Genomic DNA, 16,584 nt, shown 5'->3' with positions numbered 1-16,584 from the left:
AGAAAAGTCAGAAAAGTTTCGGAACGACATAAGGATGAATAAAAATGTTTAGATGAACTTTCCCTCTAATCCATCAGAGTATAATCTCAATCAAAGACTTCTGCTATGTGCATTCTGCTATTAAAAGACGAATAACTGGACACTAACAAAAGCATTAAAACATGAAATGAAGTGAGTGAGAGAATGACATAGACAGAGCACTATCCCAGGGTGCAACAGCCTGTGACGGAGCTGCCGAGGCTCGCGCTCTGGGCGCATGACGCACTGCCACAGCTCAGGCTGACCTGAAGGGGCTTGTGCCAGACCCCCCGCCCACGTCACCTCACACGGCAGGCCCAACTAAACAGCGCTGCCTTCATCATCCCTCCATCACACACCAAAAGCGCTCTCCAAAAGCCCGACGTGCCCATGCTCGGATTCCAAACCCGCCACAAAAAGCGCATGGCCATTGAGGAGCATAACAAACAGCGCTTTTAACCCAACGGGGTGTCGGGCTGCCGGGTCTTAGGGTTGTGCCCAACTCTTCCGCTCCCGTTTCGTGACAGGTTTTTGTGCGAGAACGCCCGCTTTGTGATGGACTCCTTAAGCCATCTGGAGACTGGATGAGATGAGGAGAGAGAGGGCAGAGGAAAAAAGATGGAAACAGATAGCTGTCCTACATGAGGACGTGGGATTTTTTGTTACAATATGTTTGAGAATGTTTTGTGAATATAAATATTAGGATATACAATCTGAACCAATTAGGCAACTATTAAATGTGACCCTGGACTACAAAACAAGTCAAAAGTAATATTGGAATATTGTGGCAATAGCATTAAATTGTATTGGTCAAAATTATTATTATTTTTCTTTTATGACAAAAATCAATAGGATATTAAGTAAAGATCATGTTCCATGAAGATATTTGGAAAATTTCATACCGTTAATACATCATAAGTTTGTTTTTGTGATTGAATGCAGCAAAATAACAAAAATGGCCGGAATCATGCCTGCAAACCTCACTCGCTGCTCACAACCCACTCAAATTTGGTATCCATGTAAAGCTTAGAATTTCTGATTTTGGGTTTATATGCATTCCACAATGTCATCACAGCAATAAACCAATAGAGAGTGTTAAAACAAACCTATTTCTTCTTATCAACGGTCTCCGATTTCTCAATATTTTGATTTTGCACCGTCAGATTACCTATTTTAAAATATTTGTATCACATCAATGGAAAGCTTTTTTTTAAATAAATCTCAATTTAAAAATATGTGACTTGTTTTGTGGTCCAGGTCACATAGATCTCATGGTTATACCTGTGCTGTGGACACTCAATTTTAAGGTGATGGCATGTGTTTTCAGATACTATAACTTTTTCGAGTTCTGGTTCTCACTGGGTAAACATTCGTTTGATCAGTTTCTACAAACGTGTGTCTCTGTAACCTCTGTGCTGGCAAAGAATATTTTGTCGAAGGCTAATAAAAACCCGCTTTCACCACTATAAAATAAGAAACCAAAGGCTAAACTTTTTTACAAATGAAGGAGTTTTAATTTTGATGCATTTCATTTGATTCCTAGTCTAAAAATGCTCTTCAAATATTCACTCCTTAAAACATACTAATAATGAATTTGGATCTAACAAGTGGTACATTTAAAGTAACACATAGAAAAATGTACACACTGGAGTGGTACAAGTTCCACCTTGACTACTACTTGTAGAGCACACTAAAATACACTTCCAGAAACATGTGGACACATTTAGGTACCATTAATCAGCTATCTGTGCTCTTGTCCCAACTATAGCTAATATGGAACCTGAAATCTATTATTGAAATTGACCAAGAAAAAAAGTGTCACAAAGAGGCATTGAAAAGAAGAAAGAGGAGGAGAACAACACAGCTTCCAGGAACAGTAAGTAGGGCACTTTCTCTGGGCAGAGTTGGCCCAAGTGAGAACAGTTGCACCCGACAGATTTGCTCCCACTTTGCCTGGGGACCGGCAACATTCTGTCCTGTACCATCATGCCTGACACAGAGCTGGGCCACGGCACTGGAGCAATTCTCTTCAAGATTCAATGACTTACACTTTTAATAGGGCTGGGAGCTTGAATTTTTACATTTAAAACGGTATCTTTGTTTTCCAATGGATGGAATCAAACATCTATAACTATAGGAGTTCAGGATTTGTTACTATACAATGCAATGCATTGCAGCGTAAAATCTTGAAAATTTGGTCAGGTTAAATTAACTTTGGTATGATTTTACCAAATATATTTTTGAAAAAACCTTGTAAGCCTCATGCCCAATCACACCACAGGATTTTTTTGGACTATTAGAAATGAGGTAGGTCAACAATTGTATACTGGAAAGGACAAAGAAATAGACCGGGTAACATTACAGTAAATATTACAGACTATGAAATTCTATTATCCATGCATTCAATTTCTATTTTCAGATCAATAGGCTGTGACTGCTTACTAACATCCAGTGAAACATTAATTCACCCAACAGTTCATTTATCTGTTTATTATAATCATTTCTAATGTCAGTCATCAGTCAGTAATGTGTTTGCCAGCTTTGGACATATTACAAAATGCAGCAAACATACGCATTTAGTTGGCAAACACTGCTAGTTACAGAGGCCATATTCAAGTGTGTGTGCTCTCTCGTGTACTCTCCATTGTCCTAATAGGGGCCTGTAAATGAATGACACATATGTAACTGCCTTGAACTTGGTTACACTGTTAAATAATAGAGCAAATTGCTGGCAATGAGTTAAGGGCTTGTTTGGTTGAGGGGCGTAGCCTCTGGCACTGCATCTGGTCTTATAGGCCAGTGGAGGAACATAATGCATGGACGAGGGAGGGAGGGACCATGGCTAGTCAATGCAAACTTTACACAAACACATTTATGTTAAACATTCAATAACTGTTACATTGTAAAAACATCATATTTTCTTTTAACAGAATGGGTGGTTAAAACAAAAGAAACTCAATTTCTGAGAGTTTTTAAAGATGTTACATTAAAAAGCTGAGTGAGGCAAGTTATGCCATTGCAAGGAACTTCAAAAGATGCTAAATGCGAGTGCAGTGAGGTCTAGAACAACAACCAGAACACATCCACATATGAAAACGTATGATAGTATACCCAGAACATATACATATAAGTATCACTTTATATTTGTTTGCAACAACTTCCCGTGTAACACTATACTGTGTCACCAAGGTCAACTAAGTCTCCACCAAGACGGCGAGAATTACAGAATACAAAACCTTTCGTCTTGCCCTTTGCCGTGTGAAGTGGAAGAGGAGTCGGAGGCCAGCAGCCCTGCCGGCGAGGCGTGAAGACGTGGCAAGGTCTCAACCCAGGCCAACGGGCACACCACTGTCAACATCATGACACTCACTGGGCGGCTCGCCGGCACTCTCCCGCCTGGCCGGCAGCGGTCCCAGCTGCCCCATCCGTTACTGTCTGATTAGTTCTGCTAAGCAGCCCCTCCCCTCCATGCCCCATCGCCATCTGCTCCCCCAACAAGATGGCTGCCGCCCAGCACCGTGCGCGGCGCCCTGCTACCTGCCAGTGCCCGCGCCCGCACTCACCCCAAAGCGCTAACACGGCTCCACGTGGCTGGCGGCAGCCCTCGATTCGTTCGCTAGCACTTCTGACAAGGGGCGCGGGCTACACTCCTTTATTTGCTGTCGGATGGTACATGCGCTTCCCGCTGACTTGGTTTGCAGCAGTTTGGTGGCGTGGCAGACTTTGCTCGCCGCGGCAGCCTCCCTCTGGCGTGGGGCTGCATCTGCTCGCTCTTTTATTCATTTTCCGATTCTCCACCTTTCAGGGGATTGTCATCCTCTATGCACTCGCGCACGGCTGAGGAAAAGCAGAGAGGCGTGCAAAGTTTAATGGAATTCTGGGGTGGGATGAACAACTTTTTTAATGCCAACACTGCAGTTGGTCTGACAATTTTCAGTCTTCTTGTACGCAAACTCGGAGAGAGGACAACTGAATGACACAACCAAACAACTAAGTGAAAGAGAAAGATTTACAATGTTTGTTGGGCCTCTGCGCGTGTCGGACAAGTAATACAAGCTTGTGTATTTACAACCCAGCGTTGGGTCAAAAAGGGTTTTAAATTATCCTGTGCTGGGTTGTTTTAACCCGTTGTTGGGTCAAATAGAATTTTTTGTGGGTCAACTGAACCCAGTGGCTGGGTTTGACCCAACGCTGAGTTGAAAATAGCCCAGCATTTGGTGTTGTGCATGAAGACAAGAATCTGCAAGATCATTCACACTAGAGGACATGTCCAGTCCTCATCTGCTCTAACATGTTTAACAAGTTCATACTGGATTCTTGAGCCACAGGCCAGATGACAATATAAGCCACAATTTCTCACAGCTCACAATGAGGCGTCGATATGATGTGGACAAACAAGCACCATCAAGCCTTTCAGTATTATGAGGCTGAGAAAATCAAACTTTTGCTCCGATAATTCCACTTCACAAACAAAATAATCCAGATAAAGACAAGGATGATCAGTTAATATCCTCAAACTTCAAGCAGGCTTTTTTCTTATAAATCTTTCCGTGCTGATTAGCCCATCAGTATCCAATACGGTGGCTGAAGCTTTGAGGCTTTACCGAGCACAGAAGGCCAGGTTCTCTCTAAAGCTCTCAACAGAGCAGTTGTGAATATTTCCTAGTTTCATAACCGCACTTATGCCTGAAGGTTCTCTTTTACAAACTGCGACACGTTTCTTGTTGGATCAAAACCTCTGGCCCTGCTGCCAGCGCGTGCGTTTGCTTGAGCATTCATAAAAATGGTAAATGCTAGATTTCATGTTGCTGAAAATGAGAGAGGGAATCTGGAACAAAGTGAGCCCCAGTGTCCCAATCCAAACCACAGTGAACTCCAGCAACCGCGGAAAGTCAAAGGGGAAAATGTGTCGCGGCTGGTAAACCGACGCGGGCGAAACGACGCAACTTTTTTTCATCGTTGCACATTTCTCACTCTCTTCATTTTCAGACCCTATGGGGTCTGCCGAATGCTGGGAGAGGTGGGAGGGTGGGTGCAAACGAAGGAAAGGGGGGGGAGGGATGACAAAAAGGCACGAGCGTACGAAAGCAAACAAACAAACCACATAAAGCCTGGGCTCAAAGCCGTCAGAAGGCAGAGAACAGAGCGGCAGGATTATGATAGATCCTCTGCTGCCCAGCGCACAGCTGGCTGATGATCCAATACTGGAGCCGTCGGCCCTCCCCAGCATGTGCACGGGGGCCTGGGGGCCAGAGAGAGGGCCCACAAAAAGAGAGAGACAGAATGACAGAGAGAGAGAAAGAATAAGCAGAATAAAGAAAAAATTTGATGGCAACTGATTTGCCTATCCATTTGATGGAAGCTGGGATCATTCAAGCTGTGAGATGCAGACGGGAGTAAAAAGTCAATCAAAGTCTGGCTTCAGAGGCCCCGGCTGCACGGCCACCCACCGGCCACTTCCCCTGGAAGCGACACAGAAAGGGTCCCCTCTCAATCGCAGTATGCGTGCGTTTATGAGTGCGTTAAGGTGGAGTAAGAGAGTAGAGACTCCAGAGAGATGGGAAAGTGAACATGAGCCCTGAGGGAGGGAGAAAGAATGCACAGATGTCTGCTGCATCTGTGCACTACCTCTGGCCCAAAGAAGCTGCCCTGGCAGTACATGTCCACACCATGCATACAGTGGCTAAAATAATATCTGCTGCCAAATGCAAAGCCTGTCAGCAGCTTAACCACTCTGATCTTCAGCAGGCCATTTTGTTGCCTCATCTAGAGGAAGCAGAGAGTGTTTAAAGGGCAGCTTCCTCCCGGAGCCTTCTAATGCTAATTCAGCCTCATTTAATCGCTGCAAAATCCTTTTAGTTTGATTAATGCCCTGAACTGAGAAATAAAATATATAGATTGCGCACCTTTAAAAAGGGAATTTTGAAATTTCTTTACAAATTTTCTATTGTCTTATGGCCTGAGATTTGACATCATAATTAATATTTGTGTCTTGTTTCCCAGTACAAATGTCTTAAACCTGTTCAATCAAGAAACATTTAGTTGGGAAGCAAAATAACTTAAGATGTTTAGTCCTATAATCTGATTTATGCTTAAAATAAGCCAATAGGGTAAAAAAATTTTTTATTCACATAATTAACTTCATTAAATATTTTTCTTGATAGATATTTTTGCTTGTTTTAAGCATAAACTCAATTAATTTTCTTTAACTTAATATGTTATGTAATTTTGCTCATCAAGTAAACACAATTTAATAATATTTAGCCAATTGTGCTGAATAACAAGACAAAAATGCTAAGCAATAAATTCATTTTTTTGCAGCGAAAGAAGTAGACATCCATCTCACATAAAAGTTAGTAGAAGCAAATCAACATTCATCTGCTTTAAATCTGACAAAGAAAATATTTCATCTCCAAGATTCAACAAGGTCATACCAAATGGATGTTTGAGTTTCTGAATTAAATATCTTTTCAAAATAGCTAATAATGCATTTGCCAGGTGCTTAGAAATGCAATCTTATGTACAATATTTCATTTTTTATGCGCTTTTGCTAATCCCGAAGTGGTGTATCTATCATGCGGAAGAACAATAACAAATACTAAACTTTGAATATATTTAACAAATATGGTCTTCTGCATGCTAATAAATCAACAGATCCAGAGAACCTCGAAACAAGAGTTTATTGCCAAAAACGGAACTCGTTTTTAAATCATGTTTTTTATTGTGTTATTTTGTTTTTATGTTAGTTAAATGTGTTTTTTGACTCATCTGTTTTTGCAATTGAACACCTCGATGTTATCACACTACTGACCTAAGCACACAGTGTTTAGTAACCCAAGCCCCTTGACTGAACTAATGCCATGCCTACATCATACTAAATGTACACAGCAATTCAAATCTGATGAGGTGTAATGAACTAACAATAGACCCACTGGTGCAAATAATCTATACTCCATAAAAACCATCTGGATGATTTTCATACAGTGGTACTTTTCCAAACGTAAACAAATGAGTCAAATTATTCACTAATATCTCTGGAACAGCACGCGTCTTTATGGTAATTTATAAACAATACATGACCGAGTCTTAATGCTTAAGTACCGAACTCCCCTGTGAACAGATGCCGTCCCTCCTCTGCAGCTGTGCAGCTCTGTGGCAGATGCTGGAAGATCTGCAGTTCCTCCAGAGGAACAGAGACCCCATTGCCAATACACAGAGGCTTCAGCGCTGCCTACGCTTACCGCTGGGCTAAAACACATCCACAGAGACATGGAAATAGAGATTCTCTAAATGTAAGCATGGCGATGTCAGAAACCTGAAACCAAGACCCCCTGATCGATCCTGTGATAAATCACAAAGTGATTTTAGAAAGTCCTAGATTAAAACGTATGAGGTCAGGAGTACATTTACATTTATGCATTTGCCAGTTGCATTTCTCTAAAGCAATTTATAGTATATTTGAGGTACACGTTTATCAGTATGTGCGAGCGAAACACTCTTTAGCTATACAAACACTATAGAGTACATGATGGTAAAACAGGTGACTATGCATCGAATACTAACAGAGAGCAACTATTAACATATCAATTTTTTACATACAGAACAAAGACTTAAAGATTGTGTATCATGCTATGTCATGCATTCAGACTTCTTTACAATGTTAAACGTACTGGCTTCTCATGCTTAACATGATCAACTTGTTAAAAAACGAGATGGACGTATGCCGTAGTATTTTTGGACTTGATACACTCCCACCGTGCTCAAACCTGTTTCGGAAAGTTTTTATAATTCTGGATCCCTCTGTCATCAGGGATCCAGAATTAACTAAATACTCTTCAAAGATACAACGTATGCAATACTACTGTAGGCACTCTAGATTCATATGAGATTGGCCAAAACTGCCTGTGATACGTCATCTTTAAAGAACTGCCCGATTTCAAGAGTTTCAAGAGATTAATGACAATACAAAATTATTGAAACAGTTGCCCAAAACATATTTGGACATCTTCTGAGTTACCTAAAACAAGATTGTCATGGCATTAGATAAAAAATGTCAAATCAATTGCACATTTTTTAAAGGTGCACACTTCCTAAGCTAAATATGAGCCTGGACGACAAGACCAGTCTTATAGGTCAATTTATTCAAAGGATTTTTACATCCTATAAAAGCAGACTGATTAAGCTTTCTATTGTCGTATGAGATGTTAGGATAGGACAATATCTGGTGGAGATACAACCGTTTAAAACTCTGGAATCTAAGGGTGCCAAAAAATCTAAATATTGAGAGAATTTGAGGCACTGTAGCAGGCCACCCACTTACAAAAATAATGTTTTTATATATTTATGGTATCAAATTTACAACATATCTTCATGGAACATGATCTTTGAAATCCAAATGATTTTTGGCTTAAAAAAAAAATCGATAATTTTGACCCATACAATGTATTTTTGGCTTTTACTTAAAATGTTCCCGTGCTACTTAATACTGGTTTTGTGAGACAGGGTCACAAATGAGAATAAAGTTGACTCTTGTAACAAAAAAAATACTATTCAAAATAAAGACAAGTGTTTTGGGACATACTTTCAGGGTAGGACAGTACATCCACTAAAAATGACACGGAGACGACTGGATACTAAAAAAGCTGCTCATAAGAACTCTGAGAAAATGTCTGTAGATATTATTTGATTATATATTTAGTAAGCAATGTAATTACTTAAAAGTGTCCAAAAATGTATTTTAGCAATAAACAATGCTAAACTTTACGATACAAAGTTCCCTTTGGGTTTTGTTGTCAGTAACACTAATCAATTGTAATGAAATGTACAATATGCTTTTAAATTGCACCCAATGATGCAGTAATGTCGTTCACTGTTCCAAAAACTTTCTTTATTACATACAATAAAGGGTGGGGGTGTTGTATCTCATCTAGGCGTCATAATCTGGAGCTATAATCTGTGTTTGCTTTCTATTAAACCCGGATTAGTTGAACAAATGTTACACTGTTTATTCTGATAAACAATTGTGAGGACGTTTTCATCTTCTCACCTATTCTGGACAGATTTTCTTGACAGTTTGCAAAGATTTTTCCAAGACACACAGTGTTTGTGAGTGCAAATTCTGAATCTTTATCACATTAAAATAAGCACACAGCACAAAAGGAGGCATTGATTCATTCGACAACACCAGCAACAAACACCTTCCATAACGCCATTTTTGCAAACTGCAAAAACCTATACTGGATAGAATAAAAATGTGGCGATAGCTCCAAACATGTACAGGGTCTGCCTTTGATTTAATTAAATGGTGTGAATTTAATTTAACAACCAAAATATATTTATGTTAAACTGCAGCTCATTATCATGAATGTGAATAAGAGTGAAACAGACACATATGTGGAAAATGTATAAATGCATGAGACACTGTATATGCACTATATGCTCTGTATTGATTTACGCAAATAATATGACTCAGATTACTAACAAAGACAAAATGTCTCACACGATGCAAACATTAAACTGACATAATTGAACTTTACCATCGCCACCCCAGCCCACTAAACTGAAGGATGTTATTGATAGAGACGGTGTGCGTCCCCTCTCTCCGGCCCTGTTTTTCTGGTGCGTGGTGGACTGTGGCGGTGGCAGCCGGTTGCTGGTGGCGATTTAATAAAGTGCGTGTGCCCTCCTGCCGGCGAGCTGGCACCGCATTGGGGCCAGCGGACGGGCGCAGTGTTGTGGCATGTAATAGGATTAAGGGGGTTACCTGGTGAGGTGCAGTTGGCGCTGGGCGCGGCTTAGCCCCTCGGCCAGGCCGGCTGCCTCCGCCCGGGCTCGGCCCTCTGCCTTCTGGGCCTCCTCCAAACGCTGCCGGCAACCGTTCAGCTCCACACCCAGCTTCTGTACTTCCTGAACCCATGTGAGGAGTGAAAGAGTGAGCATGTTAATATATATATATTTATATATAAGAATTGCTTATTATATTATCATACCTATGAATACTTACACTTTTAAATTTATAAACAGCATAATGTAATTTGCAAGAACAATTGTTGACAAAAATGAAGTCATAAATAAAAAAACAACATTTAAATTGGTGGTTGACCTATTATGATAATTAAATGTCAGATTTGTTATTTCTTATAATTGGTTACATTATTGCTTGTGAAAAGTTGATTACATAATTGCAAAAATGTGAAAATAAAAAGGTCTGCTATGGTTCATTTGTTTTCAAACAGCACTTTGTTTGGTATGTTTCTAACAACGTAGCGCAATGACACTAATTTGTTTGTGCATTGTTTGCACATGCTATCTTGTGTCCTCTTACCTGCTCAGCCAGTTCGAGTTGGCGGCTCAGTTTGGAGCTGATGTCCCTGACCTCTCTCTCCGCCTCCTCTTTCTTCAGCTGGGCTTGACTCAAACGAAACCGCAGTTCTGCACACACCTGACAAAGGCACACATGGAGCTTAATGCAGTGTTTGCTGTTCATGAGAAAAAAGTAAATATACACATCCAGTTCTAACTCATTTAAGAGACATTTGCTGTATCTTTTCTTTAATCTCCCGAAACTAACTTCATCAACAAGCATAAATATAAAGTTCTTCTGCCATCTAGTGGGCACAAATTCGTTTTACAAAGACAACTGAACCAACTCAATGGAGCGCCTTCCCAAACATGTGCATCTAAAGACAAAACAATCACACTGATATATTTTAAGATATGTCAATGAAAGGTATTTTTGATCAAGACACTTCCAGTGTTAGTTAAGTTACTCTGAAAAAGTAATTCATTATTAGTTACTAATTACATATTCTATAATATAATTAGATTACTGGACAAATTAATCTTTCAAAAAAAGTATTAAATTACTCATTACTAATTACTTTGTATATCCAACATCAACCTTGATAAGAATTGATTCAATGATAGACATGAAACAGCTTATTTAATTCATTTAAATAAATAAGAAATAACTACATAAATTATTCTTATTAACTGGTCAAAGTATTACAAATGTGAGAATGATACATAAAAGACTAATAATTTAATTTCCACTATTGAATATATTATACAGCTTTAAGTTCAATTACAGAAAAAATAAGAAAAATCCTTTTATTTACTTTTTTCAAGGGAAAAGTAATTAAATTACAGTAACTAATTACTTATTAACTAGTTACACCAAACACTGGACACGTCTAACATTGAAGATGCTTAAGCCCTGTATGGGAAACCACGAAGTGTTTACCAAACAATGACACCAAATGTGTTGCTTTTAACTTATGCAAAATTTCATGAAGGATTATCATTACTGTTGTCAAAAAACATTCACATAATGGTTTATTTTTAGACAGACAAATCATACTGATTATGAAGAACAGATTCAGCAAGTATCTGTCCCTCAAACTAAAGCAGCATTTAGAGAATAAGTGAGTGAAGAGTTCTGTTCAGAAATGCATTGTAGTCTTTCTATTGTGTATTTACTTATTCTGCTGATTTTCTCTTTATAATTTACAAAAAGTTATATATAAATAAAATGTATAAATAAATAAAAAACACAATATTATATTATATAAATTAATATAAAAATAATGATTTTGTAATTTATCAGGAGGCATTTTAATCCAAATGAACAGTACACTAATCTCAGGGAACACAATTAAAGGGATAGTTCACCCCCCAAAAAAATCTGTCATAAAGGTTTGAAATGACAATAAATGAATAAATGATGACAGAATTTTCATTTTTGGATGAACTATCCCTTTTACTGCCTCTCTAAACCTAGAATCTAATAATAGATTTCCGGTTATCTGGTCTTGATCTAGTCATTGTTTGACTACTGTATAGTGATGTTTGTTAGCCTGTACCTTGTTGCTGTCTGTTTCCTGTGCAGTAAGCTTCTTATAAGCTTCCTCCAGCTGGGCATTGAGTGAGTTCCTGTCTCGCTTTCCCCACTCCAGCAGACCCTCCACTTCCGCCACTCTCTGAGACAGACTGGTTACCTTACAGTAGTGGACAGATGGATTTCCGGTTCAAATTATTAGGAATGCATAACTGAATATGTATATCTTAGGTCCTAAAACTGGTCAAAGTTTATAATTTCACCGGTTTTAATTTTTCCCTTTATTTTTAAAGAGGCAAAATGTTTCAAATATGAGATCATAATATGCAAGAATAATCACTACAATAAAAAATAAAAAGTACACTTTTAAACTTCTCATGTCTTTCAAGGATACTGAAAATTATAGCTGTACCATCATTAAAATGACACTAGAGGGCAGCAAAAGCCTACACTAGCCTCGACTATGACAAACCATAAAAATTCTTCAAAGAAAAGACACTAAAAAATTGATACATGTTAAATAAATACAATATTATGTATATAAACTGTGAAGTAATTTCTTATTTTAGTTATGGTAAGGGGGAACTAACAGTCTGGACAAGCTCTTCTTTCTCCTTCCTGCTTTCTGCACGTGCCGCTTCCTTGGCCTGGGAGATTTTCTCCTGTTCACATGCCAGCTCTCTCTCCAGCCTCTCTCTCTGCCGCATCAGCTCATTGTGGAAGTGATCACACTGCACCAGTGCCTGCAGGTGCACAAGAACAAACCGGAAGTTAAGATCAATGAGTCTTCTTCTATACAGAATACCAAAGAATTTACAAGCATGCAAAACAGGAAAGTCCATTTTCTAATCAGGGGTTTGGTTGGCACACACTCTTGTCTTTTCCAGGTTTGCCTCTTCTGCCATCTCAACTGCCTGTTTGACCTGCTGATATGCTGCCCACTCTCTCTGCTGCGCCTCAGTCTGACTCGCCCTCAAAGAGCACAAGACGGTCATAAGCTCATCCCGCTCTCTAACAAGGAAAAACACACAATAGTCTCATGAGGTTACAAGCATTGATCTCACACATAATCAAGGCGACAGCGATTAGCTTTACGAACATCAATGTCAAGACTCCTTCAACCTTGCTGTTAGGAAAAATAATTGACTATAAACACACAGATCAATTTAGAAAGTGAAAGGTTCTTATGTTAATTAACCCAATTTGGCTTCCAGGCAGAAAGTAAATCATTCAATTTTACTGTTTTTTTCATATATTTTTCAGTTACAGAAGTTACAGAAAAAGAAAAACAGGGAGAACATGAAATTTTACTGGATTAACAATTTTCCTGACGAAAAATGTCTGTTTTTTTACAGGATTTTTGGTTCAGTTTATTAAGAAAAAGACTGCAAATTTACAAGAAAAACGGAACAATAATTTTACAGGGAAAAAATATATTTTTACAGGGTGGGACGGCAGAAATATTCCATAAACTAACAGTTTAAATTAAAATTAAAATCCCCCCCCCCGTTTTTCTTGAAAATTAGCTATTTCATTTGACTTTTTTATTTCAAAAGTAGACTGTGAAAAAATAAAGCAAAAAACGAAACTTTTTCTATCAGCTGGGGCGTTTTATATACTGTAAAAATAACAGTTCTAAAATTGAACGTTTCAACTGCTTTTCTTAAAAATTTGCAGTATGTTTCTGTAATTTGTAATTAGTATTTCAAATTGAGGAAAATTAACTAAAATAACGTTTTTTTTTACATTCTACATGCAGGGCTGTACAGTGCATATATATATTCAGACAAATACGAAAAAATTGGTCAGTGCTATGAATAAATGTTATAGTGTAGCATGCGTGCGATAAGGTTTGCCAGGTGCATTGGACAGATCCGCTTGTTTGTGTGAACTGAAGTGACAATCATGGGCTTGTATGTATCTTACTATACGAGGACATGAACACACTTAAATTTCTTCCAGAGAATTGTTCTAACTTTATTTTACGAGAATTTTACTGTTTGAGTGAAGCTACTGTCAAACACACTGAAGCACAAGCGTCTTTGCGACCACCCTCCAAAATAAAAGTCAGTTTGATTTGAACCAGACGATGAAATTAACTTGTAATACATTTATAAACTGTAGTTAACTCTATAGGATTCTATAGAATTTACAATATGCGCACAAGTTTTCATTTGAAATGGGAAAAGTAACAGAAGTGATTAAATGATATTATTGCACAATGGTATATATAATTGCACATTATATTGCATATTTAGTGCTGGTATAGTGTACCAAATTAAGTAAATCCGTATTCCACATTGATATAATATTTCGTGCATTTTGAATCCTGATCCTTAATGTTTAAAATGTTTTTAAAGATGTTAACAAACCTATACTTTCTTAAGAGTTAGGCCTGTGGTACAACATTTTAAACCTCTAAAGCACTGGTGGTATGTGCAAAAAAAGTAAAAGTACAGCCCTGAAAAAATCTGTAAAAAAATAACAGTAAATTTCTGTAAATTGTGGAGTAATTCATCACAAGTTTGCCAATCTAAAGGTATTAACAAAACAAAAAATTTGGTGATGGATTAATCCATTGATAATTTATTTGACTACATAATGGACCACTGCAAAATGACTTCACTGACTAATCTCCTATCAAACAATAATGAATTTGTTATTTTTATTCTAGATTATATAAAATTTACACAGAAATATAAAAAGTTTATATAATATTTAAATATATATTTATATAATTCTATTTTTTATCCTATATCCTATGTATCCATTCTATTAGAAGTGAATGTAAATTAACGTATTAACATATTTTCTAGATCATAAAGTAAACACAACACACACATACTTACTTAGTGAGTCTTTCAATGGTCTGAACATGGACATTGGAGTGTGTCTCAGCCAGGACTGCTTCATGCTGGGCACACTTTAGACACAGCCCACCCACACGCTGACCGCTGACCGTCGCTGCTGCCATCACTTCTTTGTGCCTCAGTCGTTCTTTTGTTTCCTCATACTCCTTCTGAACACATGCCAAGTCTTTCCTACACACACACAGTTAGAAAGCAAATTGTTACAGTATGCATATTTTTCTAAGAAATTATTCAAATTGGTAGACTGCATCATAGGCATTGATAGTTCTTCATCTATAAGTATGAAGAATGCATTATAATAAACTACATGCCTTACAATAACTTGGTTCTTTCCGCCAATGCTTCTGAGTGAAATGCATGATTCAATTCAATCGTAAATTCTCTTATGCTAAAAGCGTATTTTATGTCATGTGAGGGAGAGGGACATGATTCACACTCAAACCCCACTTACTTCAGAGAGACCACCTGAGCTTCCAGAGTCTCAGTTTGTGCTTGATAGAGACACTTGAGCTGCTCCTTAGACATTCAGAAAGAGGACAAAACAGACAATATTCATATTTTTTTGTTAATTCATTTATGTCAGGTTATTTGGCTACAAGAATTACTGCCACAGTCAAACATACCATTTCTTTTCTCCACTTCTGGTCCTCAGCATGATGAACAGAACTGAGTCTTAGGTTTAAAGTATTTTCTGGTGTGTGCTCAACGTTTAACTGAAAATAAATGGATATGAAAAGGGAGTCACAAAAGTGTCACGTATGAGTCAGAAATATGTGTGTATAATTTAAGTCACTATTATACAATTATTACACAGACTTGTTTAACAAACCTATTTACTGGCTATTTAATATCAAACTGATGATATTTTCATAGACGTATCACTATTGCATATTTGCAAATCAATATTCTTATCAGCGGAATAACAAAATGCCACAAGGATGCTGTAGGTACCGTGCTGTCAGCTAGCGTATATTCTTTGAGTGTGTCTTCCACCATCTTTGCTTTGAGTTCCTCATGTAGCTTCTCATTCTCCACAACCACCACTCTAACTCTCCGTTTCATTCCAAGAAGTTCCTCCTTGAGATGGAAAAAAACAATCAATACAAACATTTACAAGGGACAAGGGTAGTAGTACAAATGGAGTGAGTTTGGAATAGACTTTGCACTTAGCTGAACAATGGGGTCATATTAAAAACTCATTATTTCTGCTATTTTGATGTCACTATTGACACAGAAATTGGGCTGATAGTAATAAACATCTGGGATGTGGATAGGTGAATGAGATAATCCTTTAGTGAATTCACTGATAATGATGATAAAGTGACCTTTTGTTAATGAAGAAGACTGACCTTGCAGAACTTGACATCCGCCTCCAGGTGTTGAATATACTCGGACTGATTGTGGATGATGGGAACCAGGTCATGAACAGCAGGCAGACTGTTACTGGCCTCATCTGTGACTCTTTGCTAGACAACACGATTAAGCTCATTTATTAGAGGTTTAAGTACACAGGAATTGTATAATTATTAATGTGCAAACAATAAATCAAAGCAATAAAACTAATAAGCTAATGACTGGTATTAGACATTATAATTATTCAAAATATTTAGCAATTAACTATGTGATACAGGATGCTACCATTGCTAACCATAAAAGTCAATATACATCTACACACTTCAATTATAATGATTTAATGTTGTGTTTGTGTATCTGTTATAAACAGCTCTCGGGATACCTTTGCCACCAACTTCCTCTTGGAAGGAGAAGGTGTGTGAACATTTGCTTCTTTGGACTGCTTTTGAAGCAAGGAACGCAGCTGATTAACTGAAATAAGATAAAAAACCAATGGACTTTTTACAT

General features: G+C 38.0%; 1 protein-coding gene across 1 annotated transcript in view; it reads right to left on the bottom strand.

Annotated features, from left to right (window-relative positions):
• Positions 1–16,584, bottom strand: part of sdccag8 (SHH signaling and ciliogenesis regulator sdccag8) — a 40,136-nt gene that overhangs the window by 22,897 nt on the left and 655 nt on the right. Inside the window, exons 3-13 of the mRNA XM_056760198.1 lie at positions 16,460–16,548; positions 16,074–16,190; positions 15,676–15,801; positions 15,348–15,437; positions 15,176–15,240; positions 14,704–14,895; positions 12,727–12,865; positions 12,445–12,597; positions 11,880–12,014; positions 10,343–10,459; positions 9,782–9,924 (exon numbers count right to left, since the gene is read on the bottom strand). Coding sequence (XP_056616176.1) covers positions 9,782–9,924; positions 10,343–10,459; positions 11,880–12,014; positions 12,445–12,597; positions 12,727–12,865; positions 14,704–14,895; positions 15,176–15,240; positions 15,348–15,437; positions 15,676–15,801; positions 16,074–16,190; positions 16,460–16,548 — 1,366 coding nt within the window. The remainder of the gene's footprint in view (positions 1–9,781; positions 9,925–10,342; positions 10,460–11,879; positions 12,015–12,444; positions 12,598–12,726; positions 12,866–14,703; positions 14,896–15,175; positions 15,241–15,347; positions 15,438–15,675; positions 15,802–16,073; positions 16,191–16,459; positions 16,549–16,584) is intronic.

This window comes from Triplophysa dalaica, chromosome 11 (genome assembly GCF_015846415.1).
Source record: "Triplophysa dalaica isolate WHDGS20190420 chromosome 11, ASM1584641v1, whole genome shotgun sequence".
Lineage (NCBI taxonomy): Eukaryota > Metazoa > Chordata > Actinopteri > Cypriniformes > Nemacheilidae > Triplophysa > Triplophysa dalaica.
This window is presented reverse-complemented; position numbering and strand designations above follow the sequence as displayed.